The sequence below is a fragment of the Coregonus lavaretus genome (genome assembly GCF_964263955.1).
Source record: "Coregonus lavaretus genome assembly, chromosome: 13".
Classification (NCBI taxonomy): Eukaryota; Metazoa; Chordata; class Actinopteri; order Salmoniformes; family Salmonidae; genus Coregonus; species Coregonus lavaretus.
The window spans coordinates 21,201,606-21,222,120 of NC_140000.1; the positions used below are offsets into that span (position 1 = coordinate 21,201,606).

General features: G+C 44.0%; 1 protein-coding gene across 1 annotated transcript; it reads left to right on the forward strand.

Moving 5' to 3' along the window:
* The first annotated feature begins 44 nt into the window (after positions 1 to 44).
* Positions 45 to 20,427, forward strand: LOC311140353 (calpain-7-like). Its single transcript, XM_084175376.1, has 19 exons — positions 45 to 465; positions 770 to 878; positions 3,431 to 3,588; positions 3,972 to 4,039; positions 5,735 to 5,962; positions 6,220 to 6,306; positions 6,456 to 6,582; positions 6,853 to 7,032; positions 7,171 to 7,317; positions 7,601 to 7,707; positions 8,054 to 8,174; positions 9,344 to 9,588; positions 11,113 to 11,248; positions 11,357 to 11,432; positions 11,525 to 11,670; positions 12,877 to 12,939; positions 13,076 to 13,206; positions 14,319 to 14,411; positions 18,097 to 20,427. The coding sequence occupies exons 1-19, from the start codon at positions 364 to 366 to the stop codon at positions 18,239 to 18,241; spliced, it is 2,469 nt and encodes an 822-aa protein (XP_084031502.1). The 5' UTR covers positions 45 to 363; the 3' UTR covers positions 18,242 to 20,427.
* Positions 20,428 to 20,515: the final 88 nt, after the last annotated feature.

Here is a 20,515-nt window from a genome sequence, read left to right on the forward strand (position 1 = left end):
TCCAACTGGATTGGAGTGTAAACGCTCTCGTCATTGGTGGAGCTACCCGGAAGCTAAATCATGGAAATTACTTATGTTGTTGTTATTGAGCAGAAAGTAGCTCGTATACTTGCTAGCTGTATATCATAATGTAATACTGACATTGTCAAGGCGGTTGTTTGTATTTCATTCATTTGATAATCTTCTTTTAAAAACGTATATTTTGGAACTGTAACTCATTGCTTTGATTTAGCTGTCTGACGTTCTGTCAAGTTCAGCTTGCTAGCTAACGCAGCTAGCTAGCTAACGTTAGTTACAACGAACGACAGGGACAGTCATATTTTCCAGGCTGTATGAAGGCGTTTGAAAACACGTTAGAACAAAATGGATTGCGCGGCACTGGAGCACGATGCAGTTAAATTTGCTAAAACTGCTGTCATCTGCGACCAGAATGGAAAATACAACGAGGCTGTCTTCTATTATAAGGTAACGTTAAGGACTATCAGACTGAAATGGCTTTTACTTTAACCTGCATCTTATGGTCAACATTGTGGAAAAGACTACTTGATCACTGATGCACTTTTAGCCTTTAGAAGTGGCATCCAGTGTTTACACCTGTGTGACAAACGGTATGTATTCAGCCTTTAAGGGGTATCCAGAAGCTCAAATAATATAGGGTACTATCGTAGAGGTACTTGACCAATGGTTAAGACACTCGCTTTTATTTTGCTACATTAAAATTAATTTGTCATTTTGAAAGCGATAATGTTGGTGTTGTATGTGATATTAGGAGGCGGCGCAAGCCCTGATCTACGCCGGCATGGCAGGGTCTAAACTGGAGGGCATCCAGGATAAAGTCAATGAGTACCTGGACCGGGTTCAGGCCCTGCACAATGCTGGTGAGTCCACCTCAACAGCGTAGGGAAACTGGTGATCCTCCATAACCACTTCTGACCTAACTTCATTCACTCTCATACTCCATCCAGAATGCTTGGGCCCGTATTCATAAAGCATATCAGAGAGTAGCCTATATAGTGCATTCGGAAAGTATTCAGACCCCTTGACTTTTTCCACATTTTGTTATGTTACAGCCTTATTCTAAAATTGATTAAATTATTTTTTTCCCTCATCAATCTACACACAATGCCCCATAATGACAAAGCGAAAACAGGTTTTTAGAAATGTTTGCAAATGTATTAAAAATAAGAAACAGAAATACCTGATTTACATAAGTGTTCAGACCCTTTGCTATGAGACTCAAAATTGAGCTCAGGTGCATCCTGTTTCACTTGATCATCCTTGAGATTTGTCTACAACTTGATTGGAGTCCACCAGTGGTAAATTCAATTGATTGGATTTGATTTGGAAAGGCACACAGCTGTCTATATAAGGTCCCACAATTGACCGTGCATGTCAGAGCAAAAACCAAAGCCATGAGGTCAAAGGAATCTTCCGACAGGATTGTGTCAAGGCACAGATCTGGGGAAGGGTACCAAAACATTTCTGCAGCATTGAAGGTCCTCAAGAACGCAGTGGCCTCCATCATTCTTAAATGGAAGAAGTTTGGAACCACCAAGACTTTTCCTAGAGCTGGCCGCCCGGCCAAACTGAGCAATCGGGGGAGAAGGGCCTTGGTCAGGGAGGTGACAAAGAACCCAATGGTCACTCTGACAGAGCTCCAGAGTTCGTCTGTGGAGATGGGAGACCTTCCAGAAGGACAACCATCTCTGCAGCACTCCACCAATCAGGCCTTTATGGTAGAGTGGCCAGACGGAAGCCACTCAGTAAAAGGCACATGACAGCCCACTTGGAGTTTGCCAAAAGGCACCCAAAGGACTCTCAGACCATGAAAAACAAGATTCTCTGGTTCACTAGTTAGGATTGAGGGAAAGATGAACAGAGCAAAGTACAGAGAGATCCTTGATGAAAACCTGCTCCAGAGCGCTCAGGACCTCAGACTCGGGCGAAGGTTCACCTTCCAACAGGACAACGACCCTAAGCACACAGCCAAGACAACGCAGGAGTGGCTTTGGGACAAGTCTCCGAATGTCCTTGAGAGGCCCAGCCAGAACCCGGACTTGAACCTGATCTAACATCTCTGGAGAGACCTGAAAATAGCTGTGCAGCGACGCTCCCCATCCAACCTGACAGAGCTTGAGAGGATCTGCAGAGAAGAATGGGAGAAACTCCCCAACTATGGGTGTCCCAAGAAGACTTGAGGCTGTAATCGCTGCCTAAGGTGCTTTGACAAAGTACTGAGTAAAGGGTCTGAATACTTATGTCATATTTCCGTTTTTTATTTTTAATACATCTGCAAACATTTCTAAAAACCCATTTGTGCTATGTCATTATGGGGTATTGTGTAGATTGTTGAGGAAAAAAAAACTATTTAATCAATTTTAGAATGAGGCTGTAAGGTAACAAAATGTGGAAAAAGTCAAGGGGTCTGAAAACTTTCCGAATGCACTGTATCTAGTCCTTAGCCTATCTAATGTTGGATCACAGTAAACTTACAGCGAGTTTCCTTCTGAGTCATTCTTTCCATGACCTATGGAACAGCGTACAGTTCACGTCACATGTGTGTGCATGTTTGTGTGAGACGTGAGGGCCTTCCCTTGTGTTTATGAAACTGGCCCACAGATTGAGTTTGAGTTAATTTTTTATATTTACAGGGACAGTGCACATTAATCAACGTTTCAGTAAAAGTGCTGGTTTAAGCCAGCCGGCTAATTTTCAACCGCAGTCCCTGGGCAGGTTATTAAAATCAATTTACAATAACAATACAGACAAACAATGAGCAGTGAGCACATGCAGAGCAACACAGGACAAGTAGCACGCAGACAGAGCAATAGCACAAAAAGCAACAAAACAAAATACATAAAAGCAACAAGGTGTTTGTGGGTGTGTCCCGTTAAGTTGGAGAGTGGGTGTGACTCGGGTTCATACTGTACGGTGGCCTGGGCCTAGAAGTGTGTCAACATGGCATTGGGCCTCTTTTAATATCTCTGTCGCTGAAGAGGGTCATGTTACTGTATTCAAGTTGATATGAGGCACAAGCCTTATTTGGGTAGAGGAAAGCTCTTTGATTGTTTTCAGCGTTTCTCAATGTAGTAGTTGACAGCAGCTATCCTAATATATCCACATCACCTCAAATATATCACACCTATATTTCCCTCATCCAGTTGTTATTTTCTTAGTCAGCCTCTCATTGAAGGTAGCCTAGCGGTTATAGCTCTGGGCCAGTAACCGAAGGGTTGCTGGTTTGAATACCTGAGCTGGCAAGGTGAAAAATCGGTCGGTGCCCTTGAGTAATGCACTTAACCGTAATTTGCTACAGGGGCGCCGTACTACTATGGCTGTAAAACAACACATTTCACTGCACCTATCCAGTGTATGTGAAAATAAAAAATGTTAATGTTCCATTGTCTTACTTACCTTTGACCCCATGCAGTTCAAGCTCAATGTAGCGACCCTCTGAAGAGCAAGCAGCAGGTGGATCTGGAGCGGGCCCACTTCCTGGTCACCCAGGCCTTTGAGGAGGATGAGAAGGGCAATGGGGACGAGGCCATCGAGCTCTACACACAGGCCGTGGAACTCTGCATCCAGACGGTAGGGGCTGCTCAGGAAAGGCCCAGGCTTTTTAGGCCTGCTGTGAGATTACAGAGGCAACTTTCACCACCAATGCTCTTGTACTGAGCAAATCAACAACAACAAAATGAGCTGTACTCTCTGCTATTCAGACCACTGTGTAAAACATGATACAGTATGTTAATTCCTGGGTCATCACCAGGTCCAATGGAGGTGTAGTCAGGAGCGAGTATAAGAACTGCTTATTTGGATTAGGCCATGAACAGACTGATGCCCCATTAGCCTTCATTGTATGTATTGACATCCCTCTTGACCTACTTTCTAGGGTACATAATATGTGCGGCAGGTGTCAAGTGTAACTCCCTTCTCACTCCTTTTCTCCCTCTCTCCTTCTTTTCTCACAGTCTAATGATACGACAGACCAGGGGCTGCAGGGCAAACTGAAGCAGCTGGCTCGTCAGGCCCTCGATAGGTAAGGAGGTCACTCTCCCCTCCTCTAGTGTCATATTTCTACATTTCTAGAGTTGTATGTATACAGTGCATTCGGAAAGTATTCAGACCCCTTGACTTTTTCCACATTTTGTTACGTTACATCCTTATTTTTAAATTGATTAAATAAATACAAATTATCATCAATCTACATACAATACCCCATAATGAAGAAGCGAAACAGGTTTTTATAAATTTTAGCAAATGTATTACAAATAAAAAACAGAAATACCTTATTTACATAAGTATTCAGACCCTTTGCTGTGAAACTCGAAATTGAACTTCGGTGCATCCTGTTGCCGTTGATCATCCTTGAGATGTTTCTACAACTTGATTGGAGTCCACCTGTGGTCAATTTCATTGATTGGACCTGATTTGGAAAGGCACACACCTGTCTGTATAAGGTCCCACAGTTGACAGTGCATGTTAGAGCAAAAACCAAGCCATGAGGTCGAAGGAATTGTCCGTAGAGCTCCGAGACAGGATTGTGTCGGAACAGATCTGGGGAAGGGTACCAAAAAATGTCTGCTGCTTTGAAAGTCCCCAAGAACACACTGGCCTCCATCATTATTAAATGGAAGAAGGTTGGAACCACCACGACTCTTCCTAGAGCTGGCCGCCCGGCCAAACTGAGCAATCGGGGGAGAAGGGCCTTGGTCAGAGAGGTGACCAAGAACCCGATGGTCACTCTGACAGAGTTCCTCTGTGGAGATGGGAGAACCTTCCAGAAGAACAACCATCTCTGCAGCACTCCACCAATCAGGCCTTTATGGTAGAGTGGCCAGACGGAAGCCACTCCTCAGTAAAAGGCACATGATAGACTGCTTGGAGTTTGCCAAAAGGCACCTAAAGGACTCTGACTATGAGAAATAAGATTCTCTGGTCTGATGAAAGCTCTTTGGCCTGAATGCCAAGCTCACGTCTGGAGGAAACCTGGCACCATCCCTACGGTGAAGCATGGTGGTGGCAGCATCATGCTGTGGGAATGTTTTTCAGCGGCAGGGACTGGGAGGCTAGTCAGGATCGATGGAAAGATTAACGGATCAAAGTACAGAGAGATCCTTGATGAAAACCTGCTCCAGAGCGCTCAGGACCTCAGACTGGGGCGAAGGTTCCCCTTCCAACAGGACAACAACCCTAGGCACACAGCCAAGACAACGCAGGAGTGGCTTTGGGACAAGTCTCTAAATGTCCTTGAGTGGCCCAGCCAGAGCCCGGACTTGAACCCAATCAAACATCTCTGGAGAGACCTGAAAATAGCTGTGCAGCAACGCTCCCTATCCAACCTGACAGAGCTTGAGAGGATCTTCAGAGAAGAATGGGAGAAACTCCCCAAATACAGGTGTGCCAAGCTTGTAGCGTCATGCCCAAGAATAATCGAGGCTGTAATCGCTACCAATGGTGCTTTAACAAAGTACTGAGTAAAAGGTCTGAATACTTATGTAAATGTGATATTTCAGTTTTTTATTTTTAATAAATGTGGCAAAACAAAATTGCTTTATCCTTATGAATCTATTCACAATACCCCATAATGACATTTTTTTTTTATTAAAATCAATTTTAGAATAAGGCTGTAACTTAACAAAATGTGGAAAAAGTCAAGGGGTCTGAATACTTTCCGAATGCGCTGTAAATGATCAAGGAACACCAACCAACCAAGCACTTTGTTTCTCTCCAGGGCGGAGGGGCTGAAGGAGTCCCAGTCCGCCAGTCCCTTAGCCCAGTCGCCACAGGACAGGCCGGGGCCCTCAGGGGCCAAACCCAGTGGGGGGCCTTGCCCCGTCAGACAGTTCTTCCCCCTGGGGCCTGACTTCTCCCTCCAGGACCGCCCCCAGCCAGTCAGGCCGGTCCAATCCAGCGAGCCGCAGGGCCAGCGCTACACCTCAGAGGAGATAGAGGTGCTCAGGTGAGCAGGCTGGGATCTATCTGGACTCTGGAGAATCATAGAACATAGTCAACACATTGAGTTTAGGCTCCCAAGAAGTGATGATCTGTGGTTCCATAATAATCCCCATTTCCCTAGGAGCATAATGCCAGTGTGTGACTGGTTTTTCTAAAGGTTAGGCAGTAACACACCTTTGTTTGGTGAAGGTTCAGGTTTGACTCTCCTCTATGTTTTCACCTCACATTTATCCTGATTCTCCTGTCCTCCTTTCCACATAGGAGCACGTCCAAGATCAACAGCATTCCCTTCGTCCCCTTCATGAGCGTGGACCTGAAGGAGAGATTTGCCTTTCCTGTTCCATTCTCGTAAGTCAGGATATTCTTGGCTGAGTTTAAATGTTCCTTAGTAGGTGGGTGTACGGATTGTAGAATACTAGATGGAGAGCCACTTGATTGCATTAATTGTTAATTTGTGATAAACATCATACCTTTTATTCTCTGTGGATGTTTCCCAGGGACAAACTAGGCAAGCTGGCCCTGTCTCCAAAGCAGAAAACCATATTCTCCCGCTGGGTTCGCCCTGACGAGATCTGCAATAACCCCACCATGATATTATCTGTATCCAGCTTCAGCATCAAACAGGTCAGGCCACACACATAGCCGTCAATATTCAATATCAATAAAAGTGCAGTAGCTATATGAGTTGCGTTGTATTGGAATTGACTCATCCTCAGATGGCGCCACTTGTACATATGTTTTGTCTGATAAAACCTACCTACTTTATGGACAATCTGCTCTATACTGAATACCTGTCAATGTGATGGATAAAACTGACAGATTCACATCCCATCCTGGTGGTCGGATGTCAGTCTCATACCCCGTTATTGTTAATCACCTACTCTCTCCTGTTAGACGGTGGTGTCTGACTGCTCGTTCGTGGCGTCATTAGCCATCAGCGCTGCCTATGAGCGACGCTACAACAAGAAGCTCATCACCAGCATCATCTACCCCCAGAACCGGCGGGGGGAGCCAGAGTATAACCCCTGTGGGAAGTACATGGTGAAGCTTCACATCAACGGTGTGCCCAGGAAGGTAACACACACTGCAAAACCTGGGAGCTTGTTCCACTGGTGCTCAATGTCATTGTGAGATAAACTAGCAAACCTGTCTCTGACAGTGTCTACCAATGGGTTGTATTGTTCTAAGTGTTCCCCCTCCTGTTCCCTGCAGGTCATTATAGACGACTTCCTTCCATGTGGTCAGAATGGAGAGCTGCTGTGTTCCTACTCCAGCAACAGGAACGAGCTGTGGGTCTCCCTCATAGAGAAGGCCTACATGAAGGTCATGGGAGGCTACGACTTCCCTGGATCCAACTCGGTGAGGGAGTTTCCCCTGTGAAACAACTAGTACTACCACCTGCACTGGGCTCTGTCCAATAGCCAAGCGTGCAACTCAATAGTCTGCTTTGGCTACCTCTCCTTGTCTCCTACTGAGCTGATAATATGAGGGAAGAGAATGTTTCACTTTGGAGGATGTTTCAGAGGTAACAAGAGTTCCCTGATTGGACGGTGCGTGATTGGACAGTTGGCTCTGTTCTCCACCTTGTTATTGATGTTCTCTCAAGTGCGATCTCTATTCATTCTGTCTTATTGTATTGTAGAACATCGATCTGCACGCACTCACTGGCTGGATCCCAGAGCGTATCGCCATGCATTCAGACAATCAATCGTTCAGCAAGGACGACACCTTCCGCATGCTCTACCAGAGGTGAGACACACACACACACAGTAATTCACCCATGCACACACTCTTAAAGGGCTACATAGTCAATCTGCTCTGTAGAATTCACACACATACAGTACACACGAAGAGCTATATGACTCAGATTCTTACACATTTTAAATACTTTATTTGAATCCACAAACCATATTACATTTGCAAAAAGATACACACACACTGAGTAATGCCACTAATCCATACTCCAGTCAGGTAGTGATTTGTCATGATTACCTTTGCTGCCAGATGGTAATAAACATGGTTATCAATACCACAGAGTTTTGTTTCCTAGCCAAGATAGCTGTCCATCTCTCACATCTCCCTCCTCTCATGACAGGTTTCACCGAGGCGACGTCCTAATCACCACAGCAACGGGGGTGATGACAGAGGAGGAGGGCGAGAGGTGGGGCCTTGTGCCAACGCATGCCTACGCTGTCCTGGATATCCGGGAGCACAAAGTAAGTGTTAGTGTTAACGTAGCATAACCACTCACAGTTGTTACCATAGCTTGTTAGCATAACCACTCATGGTTGTTACAGTCGCTTGTTAGCGTAACCACTCATAGTTGTTACAGTAGCTTGTTAGCATAACCACTCATAGTTGTTACAGTAGCTTGTTAGCGTAACCACTCATAGTTGTTACAGTAGCTTGTTAGCATAACCACTCATAGTTGTTACAGTAGCTTGTTAGCGTAACCACTCATAGTTGTTACAGTAGCTTGTTAGCATAACCACTCATAGTTGTTACAGTAGCTTGTTAGCGTAACCACTCATAGTTGTTACAGTAGCTTGTTAGCGTAACCACTCATGGTTGTTACAGTAGCTTGTTAGCATAACCACTCATAGTTAGTATAGCATGCTGTGTTTTATTTGTATCTGGTCAATTCCATTTAATGTCTTTTAATTTTTGTATTTTATTAGGATCCCCGTTAGCTGTTGCAAAAGCAGCAGCTACTCTTCCTGGGGTCCACATGAAACATGACATAATACAGAACATTGATAGACAAGAACAGCTAAAGGACAGAACTACATATATATTTTTTGAAGGCACAGGTAGCCTACATATCAATACATACACACAAACTATCTAGGTCAAATAGGGGAGAGGTGTTGTGCCATGAGGTGTTGCTTTATCTGTTTTTTGAAACCAGGTTTGCTGTTTATTTGAGCAATATGAGATGGAACGGAGTTCCATGCAATAATGGCTCTATATAATACTGTACGCTTTCTTGAATTTGTTCTGGATTTGGGGACTGTGAAAAGACCCCTGGTGGGATAAGTGTGTGTGTCAGAGCTATGTGTAAGTTGACTATGCAAACAATTTGGGATTTTTATGTTTCTTATAAAAAGAAGTGAGGCAGTCAGTCTCTCCTCAACTCTTAGCCAAGAGAGACTGGCATGCATAGTATTTATATCAGCCCTCTGATTACAATGAAGAGCAAGACGTGCCGCTCTGTTTTGGGCCAGCTGCAGCTTAACTAGGTCTTTCCTTGCAGCACTCGACCACACGACTGGACAATAATCAAGATAAGACAAAACTAGAGCCTGCAGAACTTTGTAACTTTGCGCATCATTAATAGTGTTCTGCCTGCATGCTAAGCTTCTTTGCCATTTGATCTGGCTTTCAGGGGAAGCGGTTCCTGCAGCTGAAGAACCCGTGGAGCCACCTGAGGTGGAAAGGCAGCTTCAGTGAACGGGACGAGAAAAACTGGACCCCAGAACTTCTCAAATACCTCAACTTTGACCCCAAGACCGCACAGAAGTTTGATAACGGTGTGTTCTGGATCACGTTTGAGGACCTGTGCCAGTACTATGATGTTATCTACCTGAGCTGGAGCCCAGCCCTGTTCAGAGAGTCTTCCTGTATCCACAGGTCAGTCAACAACAGCCCTCTATCTCCCACAACTAACTACTATACAGTGCATTCGGAAAGTATTCAGACCCCTTGACCTTTTCCACATTTTGTTACGTTACAGCCTTATTCTAAAATGGATCAAATAGGTATTTTCCCTCATCAATCTACACACAATACCCCATAATGATAAAGCAAAAATAGGGTTTTAGAATATTTTATCATATTTACATAAGTATTCGGACCCTTTACTCAGTACTTTGTTGAAGCACCTTTGGCAGCGATTACAGCCTAGAGTCTTCTTGGGTATGATGCTAGAAGCTTGGCACACCTGTATAGCTGCACAGCTATTTTCAGGTCTCTCCAGAGATGTTAGATCGGGTTCAAGTCCGGACTCTGGCTGGGCCACTCAAGGACATTCAGAGACCTGTCCTGAAGCCACTCCTGCGTTGTCTTGGCTGTGTGCTTAGGGTTGTTGTCCTGTTGGCAAGTGAACCTTCGCCCCAGTCTGAGGTCCTGAGCGCTCTGGAGCAGGTTTTCATCAAGGATCTCTCTGTACTTTGCTCGGTTCATCTTTCCCTCGATCCTGACTAGTATCCCAGTCCCTGCCGCTGAAAAACATCCCCACAGCATGATGCTGCCACCACCATGCTTCACCGTAGGGATGGTGCCAGGTTTCCTCCAGGCATGACGCTTGGCATTCAGGACAAAGTTCAATCTTGGTTTCATCAGACCAGAGAATCTTGTGAATCATGTGTCTTTTACTGAGGAGTGGCTTCCGTCTGGCCACTCTACCATAAAGGCCTGATTGGTGGAGTGCTGCAGGGATGGTTGTCCTTCTGTAAGGTTCTCCTATCTCCACAGAGGAACTCTGGAGCTTCTTGGTCACCTCCCTGACCAAGGCCCTTCTCCCTCGATTGCTCAGTTTGTCCGGGCAGCCAGCTCTAGGAAGAGACTTGGTGGTTCCAAACTTCTTCCATTTAAGAATGATAGAGGCCACTGTGTTCTTAGGGACCTGCAATGCTGCAGACATTTTTTGGTAGCCTTCCCCAGATCTGTGCCTCGACACAATCCTGTCTTGGAGCTCTACGGACAATTCCTTCGACCGCATTGTTTGGTTTTTGCTCTGACATGCACTGTCAACTGTGGGACCTTATATAGACAGGTGTGTGCCTTTTCATGTCCAATCAATTGAATTTACCACGGGTGGATCTCCAATCAAGTTGTAAAAACATCTCAAGGATGATCAATGGAAACTCAATTTTGAGTCTCATAGCAAAGGGTCTGAATACCTATGTAAATAATATATTTCAGTTTTTTTGCAAAACATTCTTAAAACCTGTTTTCGCTTTGTCATTATGGGGTATTGTGTGTAGATTTGATGCGGATTTTTATTTATTTAATCCATTTTAGAATAAGGCTGTAAGGTAACAAAATGTGGAAAAAGTCAAGGGGTCTGAATACTTTCCAAATGCACTGTATGTGTATAAAAAATACACGTGTATGATATGTGAAGTATATTTCTGGTTGTGTGTGTCCCTGCAGTAGCTGGGATGGGAAGCAGGGCCCGGTGAAGGATGCCTACAGCCTGGCCAACAACCCTCAGTACCAGCTGGAGGTGACCTGTCCTGCAGGGGGCACTGCTGTCTGGGTGCTGCTTACCAGACACATCACTGACAAGGTGCACACACTGTCTGTCTGGCTGTCCACCACCACACAGTATCAGACAATGTCTCATTTTCTCCCATAGAAACAATAATCACTCTGTTTTTGTCCTTTTGATGTTCAGGACGACTTTGCACAAAATCAGGAGTTCATCACCTTGGTGGTTTACAAGACCGAGGGAAAGAAAGTTTACTACCCTGGTGAGTTTCTCGTGGAAAAATGTGTGTGTCTGTGTGTCTGTCTGTGTGTGTGTGTGCGTTTCCTCTCTGACTGTCTGTATGTTCCTCCTCAGCGGACCCTCCCCCCTACATAGATGGGATCAGGATCAACAGCCCCCACTACCTGACCAAGATGAGACTAACCAGCGCTGGAACACACACCTTCACACTGGTGGTGTCACAGTACGAGAAGCAGAACACCATCAACTACACCCTGAGGGTGAGACTAACACACACAGTGTTAGATACATCTCCTGTCAGATCTGTCGCTGGCAGGCAAACACTGCAATCCTGTTGTACTGCGGTGCAGAAATGAGCATATAGCATGACTCAAGCATCTCACAATAGAGCGTGAGAAAAGAGAGTGGGATGGTGGGGTGAAGAAGAAGAAAGAGTGAGGGCTCATGAGATGAAGAAAATAAGTCCTCTGTAGCTCAGCTGGTAGAGCACGGCGCTTGTAACGCCAAGGTAGTGGGTTCAATCCCCGGGACCACCCATACACAAAAATGTATGCACGCATGACTGTAAGTCGCTTTGGATAAAAGCGTCTGCTAAGTGGCATATTATTATTATTATTATTATAAGAAAGTGTCTTGTTCCACTTAATGAGTGTCAAGTGTACATACATATACTGTACACACAAGGAATATAAAACTAGATCTGTTGTTTCAGAATATGATGTAGAATTATACATGAAGCAGCCTCCTTTGTCCTCTAGTCTGAGTGTGTTGAGTGAGTGTACGCGCATGCGTGTGTTCATATCCATGCAGATTGAGTCTTAAATTAACAGTGTGCTAATTATTTTAATTAGAAACAGTTCTGTATCAGAACCCACTTGCAGAACTGTGAAATCAGTTGACAGAGAGCTTGTGAGTTTGTCTGCGTGTGTGAAAGAGAGATGGAGAGTGAAAGACTTTCTGTTGGTTTGTATATGAATGAGTAAAAGCTTTTATGTTCTGTATGTGACCCACATTTTTTTGTTGCTGATTTATATTTCATAAACTCCCCTTGCCAACTGAGCTGAAGTCTTTTGAGGAGCTGGTATCTGAAGTCTCACAAAAACAACATATTTGGCCTCTGTAGAAGAGAAGAAACAGAGTAATGGCATGTGTCTTTCTGAGAATGAAAGAGAGAAGCAAATTACCAGAGGAATATATCTAGCCTGGACTGGCAAGCAGCAAACTGACTGTGAAATCAATTCCTGCACACTCTCACTTCTTTAAAAATCATCTGTAGAATTAGTGAATTGACATTGTCTCATACTCAGAAGAGTTCTCATGAGGTACGGAAGGAACATGATTTCTTCCATCTGTATAAGAGCTGGCCGGTATTCTTCCTTGAGTTTCTTGCTGATGTTTCTATGTTGTGCTGATCACATCCCTGCTCATTCAGTTCCAACAGAGTAATAGACGTTTCCCTCCAACAGGTGTACTCTGGATGCAAGTTCTCCTTCTCCAAGATCCCAACGCCCTTCACTCATACCAAACGGGTAACGTTTACTTCCACTTGTCTCTTTCTTGTTCACATTCTCTCAATTCAATGAGTTTTATTGGCATGATAACAAAATCACCATCTTACAGTGCTAAAGCCTCCCCCCCCCACCCTCCTCCCTCCTCCCTGTGCAGATCAATGGCCAGTGGAAGGGGCTGAGTTCGGGGGGCTGTGGGAACTACAAGGACTCGTACAAGCACAACCCAATCTACCAGTTTAACCTGGAGCGCCCAGGACCCATGCTCATAGAGCTACGAGGCTCCAGGTAAGACTCACTGAGGCCTGCAGGGGCCCTCCACACTACTGGGGGCCCTACACCCAGTGGGGACACTGCTTATGGCCCAATCCCAATTGATGGATATAAAATTGGTTCCGTTGAAATGAATGTCCTCTTGTAACACAGCACTTTTAATACTCGAGTGATCATCCTGTCCGTCAAACCTTCTCTAATCCAAGGTGACTGCAGAATGACTGCAAATTGACTACAATGCAAAACTGAAATAATATGCATGGTCTGCATTGTCTCTGACAGTCTGACTCCAATGATACTTTGTCATGAAAGTTAGAGCCGTCACAGAATGCGATTGCCTGGTGTAAATGTGACCAGACAAAGTCAGTTTCCAGTGTTACTACACTCCCTTAGGTCATCCTGTAGGGGTCATCTTTAATGTTCATCTTGTGCTCCTAATTAAAACTGAGAAAGACTCACTAATGAGATGACTCACTCTCTCCCTACAGTGTACAGTCATTAGCACTGCTAACTAAATGCTCTCGCTTTCTCTCTCGCTCTCTGTCACACATCATCATCCACTCTCATAAACACACACACCAGCTAGGATGACTCAGTCACTGCATTTCCCCACCACTGTGATGGATTCTATATTCAGCCACGTACAGAGCACCGGAACGCTCCTTTTATCCCCTGCTCTCTCTCCCGTTCCCGTTCTGTCTAGTAGAAAAATGATTATTCTCTCTCTATCCTTTATGGATGTGTAATGCGTTGGTGCTGTATTGTACTGGCCTACCAAGAATCTGACATGTGTAGCTGTTACGTGGTTCTGCCTCTCCCTCTCTTCCTCCATAGGCAGTATAGCGTAGGTTCTGGTCGCTTGTGTTGTTATTGTTGATATCATGTCTCTCTCTCCCTCTCTAGGCAGTACAGTGTGGGCTTCAGTTAGTTATTGACAACATTACTCCAATTAGGGGAGGGGTGGTAGGGTTAGGGGAAAATAAAAGGAACATATTTAAAAAAATAAAAATGCATATTTAAAATAATATATATATGGGGGATTGGAAATGATGCAGACAATTACATTGATAGAAGCCACAATCTGCAATATTAAAGCTGATCTACCCCCTCTGTCTCTCCCTCTACAGGCAGTACAGTGTGGGCTTTGAGATGGTGACCGTGTCCTCTGTGGTAGAGCCAGGGCCTGCAGGCCACCCGAAGAGGAACAGTGGAGACTACAGGTAATCACCCAGGATACACAGGAGTAAAACGCAGCACAGGAGATTGAGCTGATAGTGTGTTTGTCTGAGGTGTTCAGGAACAGCACATAGTGTTGAGTTCAGTACCGAGCCTACTATTAACCCTTTACACTAATGGGAATTGGCCTATTTAGATAGGGCTAAATGTAAATATTTCTTAAAGAAGAGATATGGAAAGCATATGCATAACAATGGTAGCAATTAAAAGGGAACAGTTTGGAGATGGGAAAATTATTAGACTAAAGGTGAGGACACAACAGTTCACCTGACACAAGACTGAATCCAAACATTACACTGTTGTTTTTATGTGCATTTTACTGCATTTGTTGATAACAACATTTGAAAAAACTCTGGATACATTCAGTTACATAAGAATATTATTGGAAAATTTGGTAGGTACAACATAATACAAAGAAATGACAAGGGTTTGAGTGAGAGGTCAAACTGGTGTCTCCAAGGGGCCACACACCTCTCCAAAGTGTGCACAGTTCCTAAGTCATTTCAATGCACTTTTATGACTTAAGAGTCTTCAACTACAGGGGGCTTTTTTGAGCTCTCCTAGCTGTGTTGTTGAGGAACTAGAGCAAGCACACTTGTAGCTGTTTTGTTTGGAACACAACCCTGCATCCCCGCCATCACACAATTACTGTTGTTGTTTACGCAATCCAAAAACGGTCCATTATAAATCACTATCTGGGTCAGGTGGGCATCATTAAATTATAAAATACGATCTTATAGTAGGCTTTCACAAGCCAATTCAGAGAAGCAGATTGTAATTTTGGTGCGCATAGAATGGAGTCATGAGTGCATTCAAATGCGTGGTCGGCAACCCCAAACAGGCTCATTCTGTTCAGGACAACCCATGGTATACAGTGGGGGAAAAAAAGTATTTAGTCAGCCACCAATTGTGCAAGTTCTCCCACTTAAAAAGATGAGAGAGGCCTGTAATTTTCATCATAGGTACATGTCAACTATGACAGACAAATTGAGGGGAAAAAATCCAGAAAATCACATTGTAGGATTTTTAATGAATTTATTTACAAATTATGATGGAAAATAAGTATTTGGTCACCTACAAACAAGCAAGATTTCTGGCTCTCACAGACCTGTAACTTCTTCTTTAAGAGGCTCCTCTGTCCTCCACTCGTTACCTGTATTAATGGCACCTGTTTGAACTTGTTATCAGTATAAAAGACACCTGTCCACAACCTCAAACAGTCACACTCCAAACTCCACTATGGCCAAGACCAAAGAGCTGTCAAAGGACACCAGAAACAAAATTGTAGACCTGCACCAGGCTGGAAAGACTGAATATGCAATAGGTAAGCAGCTTGGTTTGAAGAAATCAACTGTGGGAGCAATTATTAGGAAATGGAAGACATACAAGACCACTGATAATCTCCCTCGATCTGGGGCTCCATGCAAGATCTCACCCCGTGGGGTCAAAATGATCACAAGAACGGTGAGCAAAAATCCCAGAACCACACGGGGGGACCTAGTGAATGACCTGCAGAGAGCTTGGACCAAAGTAACAAAGCCTACCATCAGTAACACACTACGCCGCCAGGGACTCAAATCCTGCAGTGCCAGACGTGTCCCCCTGCTTAAGCCAGTACATGTCCAGGCCCGTCTGAAGTTTGCTAGAGTGCATTTGGATGATCCAGAAGAGGATTGGGAGAATGTCATATGGTCAGATGAAACCAAAATAGAACTTTTTGGTAAAAACTCAACTCGTTGTGTTTGGAGGACAAAGAATGCTGAGTTGCATCCAAAGAACACCATACCTACTGTGAAGCATGGGGGTGGAAACATCATGCTTTGGGGCTGTTTTTCTGCAAAGGGACCAGGACGACTGATCCGTGTAAAGGAAAGAATGAATGGGGCCATGTATCGTGAGATTTTGAGTGAAAACCTCCTCCATCAGCAAGGGCATTGAAGATGAAACGTGGCTGGGTCTTTCAGCATGACAATGATCCCAAACACACCGCCCGGGCAACGAAGGAGTGGCTTCGTAAGAAGCATTTCAAGGTCCTGGAGTGGCCTAGCCAGTCTCCAGATCTCAACCCCATAGAAAATCTTTGGAGGGAGTTGAAAGTCCGTGTTGCCCAGCGACAGCCCCAAAACATCACTGCTCTAGAGGAGATCTGCATGGAGGAATGGGCCAAAATACCAGCAACAGTGTGTGAAAACCTTGTGAAGACTTACAGAAAACGTTTGACCTGTGTCATTGCCAACAAAGGGTATATAACAAAGTATTGAGAAACTTTTGTTATTGAACAAATACTTATTTTCCACCATAATTTGCAAATAAATTCATTAAAAATCCTACAATGTGATTTTCTGGAATTTTTTTTCTCATTTTGTCTGTCATAGTTGACGTGTACCTATGATGAAAATTACAGGCCTCTCTCATCTTTTTAAGTGGAGAACTTGCACAATTGGTGGCTGACTAAATACTTTTTTTCCCCACTGTACCATCTTGTAACTGTACATCAAACATAGTGATCATAAACGTTGACACTGTATATTACATAACTTTTATCATATGGTAATGTGAAGTGCGCATTTGGACTCATGGGTGTTTGGCTTGCTTGTATGACATCAAAGCGGTATTTATTATAATCCTCAACGTTTTAGCTTTCAAAATACATAGAGTCCTCTTAATTTTCAGCATTTCCCTCACTTGGGCAACTATTTTTTTGGGCCAATTAGTGGAAAGAATGGGGGCAACTTCTTGTCGCGCGTAGCGCTCAAGTTCCAAATGGCTCGGTCAAAACCCATACAGAGCTGTGAAGCGGCGACTGAGCTCTGACGTCATGTATAGCATGTTACTGTACAGCCACTGCGTTCCAATTTAGGCGCTTATCAGTGTCCAAATTGGCTATTTTCAAGCCGTATACGGGTACTAGTATAAAGGGCTAAATAGGAACTATAGTAAATATTTTCCTACTGTCAAACTCTGAGCTTGTTTAACTCCAATGTTGGTAACATTATAAATGTAAACTTGAAGCTCTCAACCTGCTCCACTACAGCCCCGTCGATGAGAATGGGGGCGTGCTCGGTCCTCTTCTTTTTCCTATAGTCCACAATCATCTCCTTTTGTCTTGAACACGTTGAGGGAGCGGTTGTTATTCCTGCCACCACACGGCCAGGTCTCTGACCTCCTCTCTATAGGCTGTCTCATCGTTGTCGGGGATCAGGCCTACCACTGTTGTGAGTTTACCCGGTTCAAAGGATAATTAGGGCTGAGGGTGTACTGAAATTAGTCTTACTGCACATTTACACAAAGGAATGCCTTGAGTTAGATATTTTGACAAAGGCTATGCAATGTGTGTGTCTGAAATGATTATTCAGAAATAATTGAAGTAAAGATATTCATAACATTTTCCTCACATTTAGACCATGATTGTTGATTATGCATTATTATCCTGTGGATGAGGTTAAAGCAGGTTAAATTTGTATTCAATAGCAGATAGCAGAGCAGATTCTGAATGACTATTGAACACAAATGTTATGCAGTTTTGGTGGGTAATGAAATATGAAACCGAATGTCCAGGAATGGATGTTGGTAACAACACATTATGAAGGAATGGAGATTAGAAAGGGTGCTATTTGAGACTATTGAGACACAGCCATAGTGACCCCCTCTCTCCCTCTCTCTCTGTAGGTGTGGTTTCTGCTACATGGAGGCAGACCATGTCCCCGCTGGCATCTACAACGTCATCCCCACCACCTTCCTGCCCAAACAGGAAGGACCCTTCTTCCTGGACTTCAGCAGCGCCACGCCCCTAAAGGTCTCCCATCTCCAGTAAGGAGAGGGGGAAGGATTTGGGGGTGACACCAGGAATAACCTGCCCACAACATGGACACTCACTGTTCCCTAAACTCTGGGTGGAACTTGTTACAACTGCAGGAGGACCCAAAAGAGAGACAGACTGACTATTTTATTGGGCTACAGCAGAGTTCCTTTCCAAAAACATGTTCCCTTTCTATTTCCCTTGAGTCCCGTTGGAATTTGAAATGACTGGATAGGCGAAAGCAGTGTGGAAGGCATGATGCAGTTATTACCATATTGCTCTCACCTATCCAGTAAATACAGATCTGCAAGGGAGTTTATCAAGGGTATTTGGAAAGGGACATGTTTTTGGTATGGAACCTAGCCCTCTGTGCTGAGGGGTGTGCAAGAACATGTACCAACAAATAAACTGACTGAGTAGTAACTATCAGAGCTAATGTTGGAGGTGCTTTCTTCCTCCTTTGCCATAATGACATAGATACAGTATATTTTTTATAAATGATGTCACAACTATTCACTGTACTATGGCCCTAATGATTTTGAATGTTCAATTACTTGGCGCTTGTTGACCGCCAGTCTAGGGACTCAAGAGGCAGTGCTGGTATTTACCAAGAATGAAGGGAGACGTTCGAGACTGCAAATGTCTTTTTCTCAGGAGACCGCACCACGACAGGGATTTCTTTGTTGCACAGGCATGAAGATGTCATTATTTCATCAGTGGAACTGCTAGAATTCTAAAGGGCTGATCTCTGGCATTTATAAGGATGTGTGACACAGGCATGCAGGACATGTGTGTGTGTGTGTGTGTGTGTAGGGTTGCACAATTCTAGGAACTTTAAATAAATTCCAGATTTTTGAATCCTCCAACTGGGATTTTATAAGTTCCCGGAATTTTGCAACCGTGTGTGTGTACTCACGTGAAAACAACATTTGAAACGCATCACCAATCTTCCATCTCCTGTTTACGCTTCAGCTAGGACTTGAGCACTTCACAGCGGTTTCTCCTTCTCTGTTAACATTGTGTCAAACAGGCAAGACTGCTAGTGGCTTTGTCCTTTTCTGGACAATTACTGTAAAGTGTCACTGCTATACAAAGGACAGCATGGACTTACTAAAAGAGGAGTCACCCGTACCATGTACACTTATTTTGCATTAGCAAAATGGCTGCTCTTTGTCGTTTCATTCTTCTTTACGTAGAATTACATTTGTTTTCTTCCCCCTCCAGTGACTGTTTAAAAAGGGCAACTGTTGCTGCCACTTATGTCAAATGCAATAGTACAATCGTGTGGCGGTCTGGTATGATTTTGCTCAACTTGCACTAAATGTGGAATGATGTATTCAAACATGGCATAGAAGGAAATCAGAAAATGTGTTGTCTTTGTGTTGGTGCAGATCTGGCCTCTCTCCTGTCTGAGAGCATTTGAAAACAGAGTGTGTTGCGTGGGCAACAGCTGGTCACAACCTCTGAGAATCACAGGGCAGAAAGACCAACTACCAGGCCTGAGGGAGGGAGAGGAGGAGAAACGGAGACAGGGAAGTGCAGTAACGAGAGGGAGAGAACAAAACAATCGTTTAGGTGAAAGGCGGGGATTTAACCCCAGAGCCAGATTTGGCAACTGACAAATACTGCTAAGTCAAGTGTCTGATGAACAAGAGAGGAAAGCAAATATGAAGAGATCTGAAAACCAGTTAAACGTTTGTTAGTGTGAACAGGATCCTATAATCTAGTTATGTGCCGTCTTGCCACTTGGCTTAGCCGTGGCGAATGTCAAACCTGCTAACATTCTGAATCCTGTAGCCCTACAGTCAGCAGCACATGGCTTATACGTCAATGGGGAAACCCAGCACAGATGAGAATGTGGTACTTATACTGTGGTTAATCATGTAAAGGTTTGCCAAAGAGGAGCCAGAGTGATGTAAACAACCTGCAAGAAAGCAATGATCTGATAGTTGTTTTTTTACAGTAGGCTAGCTGCAGTGATTAAATAGCTATTTTGACTTCATGTCAGTAAGACAAAGAAATATCAGTATAGCCTAGTCAAAGTTATCGAGTCAGATTAGCTACAGACTACCCTGGGTCAATTACTGTATAGGGTTCTGACAGACATCTAAAATAAAATTGACATGTTTTTATATAATTACTTTTACATCTCTGCCTGGAATTTGGGTCAATGGGTCACTTACCAAATATAGTGGGGGGAAAAAAAAGTATTTAGTCAGCCACCAATTGTGCAAGTTCTCCCACTTAAAAAGATGAGAGAGGCCTGTAATTTTCATCATAGGTACACGG

Coding starts and splice junctions, on each gene's coding strand:
- LOC311140353 (XM_084175376.1), top strand. CDS start 364: ATGGATTGCGCGGCACTGGAGCACGATGCAGTTAAATTTGCTAAAACT. Junction 4,040..5,734: donor GCTCGTCAGGCCCTCGATAG/GTAAGGAGGTCA, acceptor GTTTCTCTCCAG/GGCGGAGGGGCTGAAGGAGT. Junction 6,307..6,455: donor GCCTTTCCTGTTCCATTCTC/GTAAGTCAGGAT, acceptor GATGTTTCCCAG/GGACAAACTAGGCAAGCTGG.